A 12513-nucleotide genomic window follows, 5' to 3' on the forward strand; every position below is an offset into this window, starting at 1 on the left:
GTAAGCTGTAGTTAGTTAGTTATGTAAGCTCAGTCAGTCAGGCATAAGGCATACTTGTGATACTTCCCTTCATGAAGATCCTAGAACACCCAGTGAAATATCATTTTGCATGAAATCTGAGGAAACAGTGCAGTGGTACCCGTCTGCATGAAAATTTGAGGATGGAAGATGATGATCCAAGGACATGTGCCATCATATCTTGGAATAAATCATTGCTCATTCTATCTGTGGGTGAATCAGTATGGTGAGTCATCCGTTGCACATCTGTGTCATCTGTGCCTGTGTAAGCCAATGCCTATGATAGTGGATCCAAACAACGCTCTCCCAGATTGTGCTTGTCAACACCATGCTTGCAGGGTTCGCCAAAGGTGTAAACTTCTGCAAGACTTTGGGGTTTCCTTACATATCACATGCAGTCATATGTTGTTCAACATGACATAAAACTAAATGTATGACTCCAAAACAGGTGTATTTATTTTCAGGAAAAGAAGGATGGAAATGTCTCCTTTTAGAGAAGAAGAAATTTCCACGAGATAAATATTGTGGAGATGCTGTTTGTAAAACTGGAATCGAGATTTTAATGGACATGGGAATATATGATCAGCTCCTCAAACAGAACAAAGCCCATGTGGTGAGTTTTACATGTTTAAAATCTTCTCATTTTTACTGACCTTGATGTAAGCTCAGTCAGTCAGTCAGTCAGGAATTTTCCACACATGATCAGTCAGTCCCTCCGTCCATCTGTCTGTCAGTCAGGAATTTCATCACCTGATCAATCAGTCGGGCGAGTGATCCATCCATCTGTCAGTCAGTCAGTCAGTTAGGAATTTCCTCACCTGATCAGTCAGTCAGTCGGTCGGTTGGGCGGGCATGTGGTGGATTGGGTGGTCAGGCAGGCAGGTAGGTTTGGGCAAAATGAGTTCATTGTTTATTCATGATTAGCAGAGCAATTAGGTGCCTGACTCTGAGAGTGCAGGTTCAAATCCCAGATGGGACTCAACCGAAAAAGTACTAGAATTTGTACTTTAGTGAGAAAGTGAAATCCCAAATATGACATATGTTGCATTTGACCACTTTCTAAATGGCATTGTGTAATCATAGCTTTAGCAACCCATGCTTGCCACAAAAGTTAACGGTGCTTGTCAGGTGGTCAGGCTCCCTGACACATGTCATTTGTTCCCAATTACTCAGATGGATGCTCGTTTTGTTGAGCTAGAATATTGCTGAGTGCGGCATAAAACTAAACTCACTCACTCACTCAGTCACTCCCTCCCTCCCTCACTCACTCACTTTAACAGCGGGTGGCACAATGGTTGTGTTACGGTTAATAGTTTGCCATGACAAAAGGTAACGGTCAAAACACACCAAAGGGAGGCAACTCTAAAGCGCTACCTTAATGGTGTGTCGCTAAAACACTATTACGCATGATACGAAATATGACCCATAGAAACTATCTCCCGGAAGTCTAAACATTGTGACCCAATAATAATAATAATAATGATAATAATTTTAATCCATAATAATACAAATGACAGAAATTACATTCTCGTAACAGTTGCAGGATCATCACACATGCACATGCTACAGACAGACAGGCTGTAGAAGAGTAGTGTTAATGTCTGTTGAATCAGGATCCAGGGCATTTAATGTAATATGCTGGTATTTAATCCCGCTTTTGACAAAGTTCCAGCTATACCAGGCTATCACACCTGAACCGTACAACCTAGTGACTGATACCATGAAAATTAATGACCCCTGTCAGCCATGTCAGCTAGCCAGACCACCCAATCCCTTCAGTTGCCTCTTGCAACAAGCACAGGTTGCTGAAGACCACAGTGTACTTCAATCCAGTGACAGCCTGTCAACCAAGCAGCCAAGTCTGACCATGCTGTGTATTTGATTTCCTCCTAACATGGGCTCTGAGGATCTGTTCAAATCCTTGATCTCCTCATTGTTTACAATGGAATGGAAATATGATAACCTGGTTATTCAAGGACGACAACGTCATTATTTGTTCCCCAAAACCTACTTTACTCTGGATAACCATCTTAAGCACTATCAATTGAAGAAATAATTACCTATATCATCATAAGCTTAGCAATCATTTCCTAGAACACCCCTGTATTGATAATGTCATGAATAGTATGAATAAAACCAGTCATCACCAACAACAGATGTTTCCAGATTATCAAAGAAATATATGTCTGCAAGATTGTATGGGTACTTAGAATATTTATTATGTATAAATACTTATAAATTGCATTTGCTGAAATGAATTGAATTGTGGATGCTCCTGCCCATCCGTTTATGGTTGTGATCATTTCATTCATGTAGGCAGCAAATCTGGTGTTCAAATATAGTCACAGGATTCTGGGTATTTTTAACTATTCCAAAGGAATTTCACTGTAACAAAATAGCCTGTGTCATTTTGCCAACAAAGAAATGTATGATTTATGATATCACATGACTAAGCCCCATTCATAGGATCCTAGCATGCTAAGGGCCATAACTCTGCACTGCATATAATATGAAATATATGATGTATGGTTTTACATGATTTTAACCCCATTCATAGGATCCTTGCATGCTCAAAGGATACAACTCTGTACAACAAATGATATGGAAAGAGATGACTAAGCCTATGAACAATGAAATAAACAATGCATGGTATGACATGATTCCACTCCCATTCATGGGATCATTGTTTAGCAGCCATTAAATTTGAAAGTCCTGTTCTGGGATTCAAACCACAGACCTTCTGATCTGAAGTCAGACGCCTTGTCCTCATGACCAAAGACGTTAAACCTGTCAACAAGCTGACAAGGTAAGGATGTCATCTGAGGGATGACGCCACACCCTACTGCACTTGCATACCCAAGAGACATAACTAAGATATATCAACAGATTATTGAACATTGAAATATAACATGTATTGTGTCAGTGTTTGATTCCAGTCAGACAATGGAGGCATGTGCAGTCCTGGGGGATTGAGCTTCATTGGGCGTAGTAAGGAAGCTCTGGGTCCTGTCCCTGCAGCTCTCGCTTGTAAGAGAATACACCTGGATGAGGCAATCGCTATGGCAGCAAAACGGTGGGTAACAACACTAATTAACTTAATTTTGCAACAATAAAACTTTAAAGAACTTTCATGTTTCAATTTTATCGCTTGTGGGGTGATGTAATCAATTTTATTTTAACTACACCATTCACGCTACAGCTCAGACCTCACCTGAATGGAAATGGAATGGAGAATACATGCTGCTACAGATACATTTCAGTTGTTGTGAATTATTTTCAAGGAGAGAAAAGTTTGGATTTTTAGTAAATTTACTTTCTTCAGGCACAAATGAATGCACACACACACACACACTCAGAGAGAGAGAAAGAGAGAGAGAGAGTTGAAATACTGCTAACTGATTAACTGAAATACTACCACTATGACTGAACTCGTCTTCCTGATAGTGGCAGAACTTAATTCAAGTGGGGACCACTTGCTGGTAGGACAGCCAGGTAATCATCAAGTGTGTGTAGTGAATTTCAATTTTACACATGCAACTTGCACCCCTGGCTGTTCTACCAGTGAGTGGTTCCCCCTCATAAGAAATATTGAAAAGTGACAACAAAATAATGGTCGTTTGTTAATGTTAAAGAACATTTTTAATTTGGGTGTCCAAAAATAACGATACAAATGATCAGAGTTGGTCTGTTGATTCCATATGACTGTGCAAGATTTATTTTCTGTTGCAGTTGTTAGATTTTGTGTTAGAGAGCAATTCATCAGTCTAAAATGAAATCAATCTTAATTTTTAAGAAACACACATTTTGGTTTAAACTTTAGTAATGAGAGACAAAAACATATTGATACACAGTGGAAAAGTCTGGAAGACTTCTGTGATTCAGTGCCACTTAACAACAATTTCAACAAATCAACAACACGCCATATCACTTGACAGTGTCTGTTCCAGGGCAGGAGCAGATTTACGGGAGGAATGTTCTGTAGATGAAGCGATATTTGACAAAGAGAAAGGACTGTGGACTGTGACCTTGGAGAACACCGACACAAGGTTTACAGCCAGGGTAATCCTACACTTGTACAGTTCCTGTATTGATTAAAGAGTCAGTTATTGCTTTAATCTGCATGTTCCCTGTATCTCATATTGATTGGTACAATATGGTGACGTCAAAGGCACAATGTCACACCACACTTCTATAAATATAGAGTAATGCATTTCTCTTAATAATACTACCTATCATCCCTTGGGGGAGCTGCCATATAATTTATTCCAAAAAGAATTATGTATTAAGATTGCAATATTAAATTAATAAGTTTGAATGAATTAATGCAAAATTGCATTTAATCAACACTCATGCCCTCTATCAGCTGAACATTATTTGAGACGTTAAGTGATCACAGTTTTGTATATTAATATCTTAAGCACAATTTGATTGAAACTGTGTGTGACAGTTTCCAATATGTGTAGCAATTGCTTACATTCCATATATGGCAAGTGTTTCTATTTAGATGCTGTTCCCTTCAAAATTTCATTTATCTATTTCATACAAGTGATAAGGGATAATAAGTCTTTTATTGCATCAGCACAAAGCTATTGTGGGGGCATATACCCACAATATATGAAATAAATAAACATAAAATGGAGGCCAAAATACTGTTGAAAAAAACATGACAATGTGCCTTTAAGGTCGATCATTCTTTGTGCAAATCGGAATTATTGTTCTCCATTTTGACATGTTACAGTTGTGTGGTTCCCAAATTAGCTGAAATGTTGTCGGTGGGTTTTTAAAAAACGTAAGATTGCAATTGTGAATAGACAATGCAATTTCGAAAGTGGTCAGATGCAACATATGTTATACCTTCGATTACATTTTGTCCATACATTTGTCAGAGAAGTTGAAAAAATATGTGATCTCAACTTCCAGTTGTCTGACTTCCATTTGTAGAAGACAGTGTGGCTGAGTGGTTTAGGTAGCTGACTTTGAGTTAGCAAATGGGTAGCATTCTCTTAGAAGAAGGTGAAACTCTTTTACAATATCAACTCATCTGCTGCTTGTTGGAACATCTCATTGCTGTTATAACTTAATTCTGACCGACAATGGTAAGCTATTAGTTATAAGCAGATATAGGATGCATTTGCTTTGAATATTAAATATTGCAAGGAGCAATGGTTATATTTTGTCGTCATCATTGGCATTCTTAATTATTTTTTGAGAACTGTAGAATATTCCTGTTATTAACATACTAATATTGTTATGAATATATTTATTGGCATGAACATTTTTAGTGTGTATATATATACACACATACATGTATTTTTGATAGTTGTTATTTATGAATTGTTGTATTTATTGTTGGTTTTTGTATATCTATTGTTTTTATTCAATTTATTCATTATATACTTTTAGGTGATTATTGTGAGTGAGTGAGTGAGTTTAGTTTTACATCGCACTTAGCAATATTCCAGCTATATGGCGACGGTCTGTAAATAATCGAGTCTGGACCAGACAATCCAGTGATCAACAACATGAGCATCGATCTGCGCAATGGGGAACCGATGACATGTGTCAACCAAGTCAGCTAGTCTGACCACCCGATCCTGTTAGTCGCCTCTTACGACAAGCATAGTCACAGGTGATTATTGTAATTTATATACATGTATATATATTGTTTATGTTTACATAAGTATTGTTGTTATCTATTTATTGCTAATGCTAGTTTTGTTAATTTGTTGTTGTTGTTGTTGAGGTTTTTTTTGTCGTTGTTGTCATAGGTTATTATTATCACAGGTGTTAGTTTGTGCTGATGGTGCGCCGTCTCGCCTGGCAACTAAACTTGGGCTCGTGACAAGGCCTCCAGACAGCACATGCTCCAGATCCTATGTAGAAGGCGGTACACACAAGTTCAAGGCTGATGGTGTCGTCTTCTACAACAAGACATTACTTCCAGGTAGTGCAGATGTTTCATGCACTCATCATGCTCACATATTCAGTTTTCAAATAGCGAAGACCAGAAATACCCAATTTCTGGTTATCTTTTCAAGTTTTCAATAAATGTTACCTTTCAGAGTTCAGAGTTTAAAAAGTCTATCCACAGGCAGGCATTATACAGTGTTGTTGAATACCTCCTCTATAGTTAACAGAACCCCCAATTTGTGTGTGTGTGTTTGTTTTTTAATCCCACTCTCAAATAAATAATCAAGTCTGGACCAGAAAATCCCGTGATCAATAGCATGAGCATTGATCTACACAAAGATATGATGACTTGATAGACTATAGAAGAGTAGTATTTACTGTAAATCATGAAATTAATGCGTCATGAATTTAATGCGAGTGCAAAGGTCTTGTCTAAAATGCGTCATGAAATTAATGCGAGCTCAGGAAGCTGTGTTGATCAGAAAATGCGACACCCTGATTCTTTGTTGTTCATTTTCTTTTCATTTCTTATTACCACACACTAGTTACCTGAATTGAACTTGTTAAGCATTGAATGGAATGGAGCTGACGATGTTTTGATTACGCTGCCATGTTTGATCATGTGATTGCTTGCTACTACTTGTCTTATGACAACAATTAATGGTGAATTCAAGGTGGCCATGAAGAACCAATTTATTAATTGGTATGCCAACAAAGTGTCAGACAATTTCACAGGTTCCAAAAAGGACTTGTGGATTTACGAATAAGTGTGATGAAGCCTCTACATGCCAAATGGATGGAGGCCGCGATTGCAAAGGTGAGCAAAGATCGCTAAACGATCCTGCGTGGCTGGAGAATGTCCGGTCTGGCTGATGTGCCTCAATGACTTTGAACAATTGACAGTGATTATTGTAACCAGTGATAACTGACTTGCGATACCCTTAATGAGTAAGTGACCTGTGTTGTCTGGTGTAGTGTCAACACTTCTGCTTAGTGACAAAATTTGCCGATGAATAATTTCAATAGGTATTAAGTAGTGTCAATGAAAGGAAGAGATTTTCGTTTATTCAAAAGTACACCCCCAGACTGAAATGCGTCATTTTAATAATGCGACACATGTACAGACGCATTTTTCGCATTAATAAAATGTTCGCATTAATTTCATGATTTACAGTATGTCATTCTTTTTTGTCATTTGATATCAAGTTCCTAGGTATTTATAAGATATGTTTGGCGTTTCATACCCAACCAAGTGTAACACGTTAGTTACCTCGTGTGTCAAGCATAGTTCCTGAAGACTAGTGATAATTTATCGATACATATTGATCCATCAATCCATGGGCCTCTGATAAAATAAATCAATACAAAGTTTTACAATGTTGTATATCCTAATACGGTACTTCAAATGAGCCATGATACATCAATGTTTTTTTTAACAATTCCAAATCGCAATATGCGTCTAGAAGGACTTACTTTTTTTATCATTAGAAGATATATACATACTTAGTTTCCCTTCATAAGTTTCTTGCAAATTCTTGCATCAGGAACTGTGTGAAACATAGTGCTCACATTTTATTAACATTCACAAAGTCCATGTAGAAACTCAATTATATCATTTACAAATGAACATTGAAAAACGCTAGTTAAATTTTCACAAAAATACTTTAAAATGGTTCTGTTTCGGTGTTAGCGTTAGAATTAAAGATTTTAGTATCATGATACAAATTGTATCGCCACCCTTGTATCAGGATTAGTATCAAATCACAGCTTGAGTTCACAAATCTTTGGCAATATATCATTGTTACTAAAATTTTGGTATTGTGATGTATAGTATCACAATTTGTATGCCAATACCAGCACTACTGAAGAGTAATAATACTAACACGGGTCAGTAGAGATCAGAATAAAAAAGATGGGTAGTGAGAGTTGTCACTCTTTGCTGTTTCCTCAGAAAGCTTAACTGCATTTATTGTTATATATGCTACACATTTCCTTTCATGTTTCAGTTTTATTATTTCTGGGGTGTCGTAAGTTAATATTAATGCATGGCACTTATGACTGTCTTGGCGCTAAGAGAGCTTCGAAAATCTAGGCCTGAGTCTGTAACCTCATCAAATGACAGTGTATCTGAGCTCTGTTGGCTGAATGTGCCAAGCAGTAGGGGTAAAGCCTGGTAGTTTTTACTAACCTCATACATTCTGTGGGTGGCTAGTTGCCTAAGGACAAGAATTTATGGATGGTTGTAGGTGCCATACTAATTACTGGATAACACTTTTACTGCTGTGTTTCCTAAAACTGCTGAGATGTCCTAAAATATAGGGACTTTCCTTGCATTTGGGCAAGGACTACTCATACAAGATGATATTTCATAAAAAGCAGTTAGTTCGCCTTGTATTTAACATGCTTGCTCATCATGCTGAGACCCAGGTTCAACTCCTTGCATGGGTTCAATGTGTGAAGCCCATTTCTGGTGCTCCCCACTGTGAATATTGCTTACAATTGTGTAGAAACACACACACAATAACACTCACTCACAGCCTAGTGGTTAAAGTGTTCACTCATCACGCCGAAGACCCGGGTTCGATTCCCCACATTGGTACAATGTGTGAGGCCCATTTTCCGGTATCCCCCGCCTTGATATTGCTGGAATATTGCTAAAAGCAGCGTAAAACCAAACTCACTCACTCACTCACACACACACAATAACACTCACTCTCTCTCTCTCACACACACACACACACACACACTCTCTCTCTCACTCTCTCACTCACTCACTCACTCATTCACTCACTCACATTTTCTCAGGAAAGCCAAACAAAACAACTCCTAATCACAAATCTGGACTAAAAATTCCAAACTGGACTGCAGAAAGTTAACTCTTTCATCCAAGAATGATGGCATACATACTTGACTGGTGTTTGTTTATCCAGGCTACTCAGCCTTGTTCCGCCACCCCAACGACGTCTTAAACTACTGCTGCTACATCATCCCCGGCAACCCTGATGTCAAGAGTGAGGACCTAGCCCACTGGCATGAATGGCTCAAGACTAATGATCCAAATATCAAGAGAGCCCTTGGCCCAGACCACAAGATAGAGAGGATGAAAGCTGGTATGTTCATTGTTTGTTTGTTTGTTTGTTTGTTTTGCTGAATACTGTATACTGACCCAAGATTAGCCTACTTTGTGTACATGTAAAATATCTGTCAGTATGATTATTAAGCTCAATTTTGTAAATCTCAAGCTATATTTGAACAACAGGGCCCATAAGTAGGCCGTGGCACATCACGAGACCTTAGTATTGCTGGTTGACAAACAGCATTTCATAAATTTCAAATAGTTTCATGGTTGTCAGTTGACAATAAGGAACTGATAATCCTTGCAGGAATTACAAATATTCTATCTAACCATCCCCGAATTAGCCAATTATTATGAATGTGTCCAGATGTGACAGCCAAACATGGACGTATACTTGGTTCGGTCTAGTAAAGTCAATTTTGGCAGTCACAAAATGTGGAACCAGAACTGGTTCTTCAATGTATGCTTTTCTGTCAACAGCAAGTCTACGACTTGGAGGCGAGAAAGTGTCACATGGAGATCATGTGATTGTCATTGGCGATGCTGCAGGAATGATTGATCCGATGACAGGTGCATTGTTTAACATTCTCTGAGGAGGTTATGAATACTACCAGATATCAGTTATTTTATGTGATATGTTTGGTCCTATTTAAAACAAAGTGTCAAACCATTACATTCCTGTCAACGGTTGAGACTTCACGTTCACTCATTAGGTGTAACATTATCTGAAAATAAAAAAGTGATATTCACTGACAAGATGGGATGTTCTCTGACAATATGGGACATTCACTGACATGATGGAACATTCACTAACAACATGGGACATTCACTGACAAGATCGGATGTTCTCTGACAACATGGGACATTCACTGACAAGATCGGATGTTCTCTGACAATATGGGACATTCACTGACAGTATGGGACATCCACTGACAAGATGGGATGTTCTCTGACAATATGGGACATTCACTGACATGATGGAACATTCACTAACAACATGGGACATTCACTGACAAGATCGGATGTTCTCTGACAACATGGGACATTCACTGACAAGATGGGATGTTCTCTGACAATATGGGACATTCACTGACAAGATGGGATGTTCTCTGACAATATGGGACATTCACTGACAAGATCGGATGTTCTCTGACAATATGGGACATTCACTGACAGTATGGGACATCCACTGACAAGATAGGATGTTCTCTGACAATATGGGACATTCACTGACAATATGGGACATCCACTGACAAGATGGGATGTTCTCTGACAATATGGGACATTCACTGACAAGATCAGATGTTCTCTGACAATATGGGACATTCACTAACAGTATGGGACATCCACTGACAATTTCCGATGTTCTCTGACAAGATGGGACATTCACTGACAGTATGGGACATCCACTGACAAGATCTGATGTTCTCTGACAATATGGGACATTCACTAACAGTATGGGACATCCACTGACAAGATCGGATATTCGCTGACAATATGGGACGTTCACTGAGAGTATGGGACCTTCACTGACAAGATGAGACATTCACAGACATCATGGAACATTCACTAACAATATGGGACATTTGCTGACAATTTGGGACATTCACTGACAAGATTGGACATTCACTGAGAAGATGAGACATTCATTGATCGTATGGGACATTCACTAACAATATGGAACATTTGCTGACAAGATGGGACTTTCACTCACAATATGGGACATTCAATGACAAGATGGAACATTTGCTGACAATATGTGACATTTGCTGAGAAGATGGAACATTTGCAGACAAGATAGGACATTCACTGACAAGATGGGACATTTATTGACAAGATAGGACATTCACTGAAAATATGGGACATTCACTGACAAGATGGGATATTTGCTGACAAGCTGATACATTCACTGACAAAATGTAACATTCACTGACAAGATGGGACATTTGCTGACTAGTTGGTACATTCATTGACAAAAGGTGTAACCTTCATTGATAAAACATGACCTTCATTGACAAGAAGTGACCTTCCATTACAATCTCTGTTATGTTCTGTAGGGGAGGGCATCCATCATGCTATGGAGGGAGGACAGATTGCCGCAAAGTTCCTGCAGGAGGTACTACTTCATGGTAACTATGACAACGAAGTGATGAAGATCTACCACCAGAGGTGGATGAACAAGTTTGGCTACGACTTCTGGTGGTAAGTGTTTCATAGACATATCTTTTGTCGCAGATGGTGAATATTTCTGTCTGTGTTGCAGTATTGAAATGATTTCAGTTCTTCTTGATGGAGAATGTATAAAAGATATTGAAATCATGTCAGTAGTTCCGTGTGGAGAATCTTCATCTTAATTGTGTTCTAACACCCAGCAGCTCTCACTGATGATCATACTGTTTTACAGATCAGTGATAGTTGCAAAGATTCTTGTGTTGGTGATATTTCTTACAGGTCCAAGATGTACAAACAGTTTCTCTGATGTGATATTGTTTTACAGGTCAATGATATTTGCACAGTTGGTATTCCGGTTCCCAATCCTGATCGATGCTGCTACTGCTGCTGTCAAAAGAAAGGGGGATAAGTTCCTCCTGAAATGGGCTGACATTATGACAGGTACATGCCAATTTACATTTGTCAGAGGGATACACAAAGTATGTGGTCTAGACAAGTGTGCGAAATAGTTTCCAAAACTTACTAGACAGTCAAGCTGGCTATGGCTCAAGGTACTAGCCTACAGAAAAATTTACAGAATGATTCAGGATTGTAATGAAAATTTCATGTGCAAAAGATTTGGAATACATATTCATGGATTTATTTCTACATATGCTCATACAAAACCTAACACTGGTAATGGTTTGAATCCTGGATGGCCTTGTCGTAACAAAGGACTAGAATCTGTACTTTACTGAGAAAGTGTAATCTAAAATATTTACATATGTTACACCCATTAATTAGAGTGTCTATATTTTAAGATATAAACGTGGGTAAAACCTGTGGCGAAAAATTCAAAATTCATTATTCAATATTTACTAGTACAATCTCTTTTCTCGCCCTTTCTGAACATCAACTCCAACACTTTCTTTCTTTTCCTTGTTTCTGTCTTTCTATCTTCTCCTATTCTCTCTCTTAACTCATCAAGCTGTATCAGCTGTTTCCCATCTTCTTGTCATTGTACCCATGATTGTCTGGGTTTGAATTTATCCTCAGCAACCCATGTTTGTTGTACGAGGCAACTAATGCAGAGATGCCAATCCCAATCAAGAGTGAACCTAAATTTCGCATACCTCCACCAACAAATTTCCAAATTATCGGCATTCCATTTCTTGTGACTTTTTAGCTAAAACTTATTCAGGTGATGAAAATACATGTTTTTGTCTATCGACCCAAATGCAAATGATTTTTTTTTTCAAATTTCATAGAATTTCTAGTGCAATCATATTGGCATCATCTGAGGCTAAAATTGGCAGCGAGGTGGGTATCTCTGCTGGAGGATTTGGGTGGTCAGGCTT

At 38.3% G+C, this 12513-nt stretch overlaps 1 protein-coding gene across 1 annotated transcript in view; it reads left to right on the forward strand.

Annotated features, from left to right (window-relative positions):
- The window catches only part of LOC137297708 (conditioned medium factor receptor 1-like), a 30783-nt gene that overhangs the window by 14662 nt on the left and 3608 nt on the right, over positions 1–12513 (forward strand). The window contains exons 3-10 of the mRNA XM_067829638.1: positions 483–631; positions 2955–3091; positions 3966–4077; positions 5803–5962; positions 8859–9038; positions 9485–9574; positions 11062–11206; positions 11502–11617. Of these exons, the coding sequence (XP_067685739.1) occupies positions 483–631; positions 2955–3091; positions 3966–4077; positions 5803–5962; positions 8859–9038; positions 9485–9574; positions 11062–11206; positions 11502–11617 (1089 nt within the window). The remainder of the gene's footprint in view (positions 1–482; positions 632–2954; positions 3092–3965; positions 4078–5802; positions 5963–8858; positions 9039–9484; positions 9575–11061; positions 11207–11501; positions 11618–12513) is intronic.

The sequence above is a fragment of the Haliotis asinina genome, chromosome 1 (assembly GCF_037392515.1).
Source record: "Haliotis asinina isolate JCU_RB_2024 chromosome 1, JCU_Hal_asi_v2, whole genome shotgun sequence".
In the NCBI taxonomy this organism is placed as follows: domain Eukaryota; kingdom Metazoa; phylum Mollusca; class Gastropoda; order Lepetellida; family Haliotidae; genus Haliotis; species Haliotis asinina.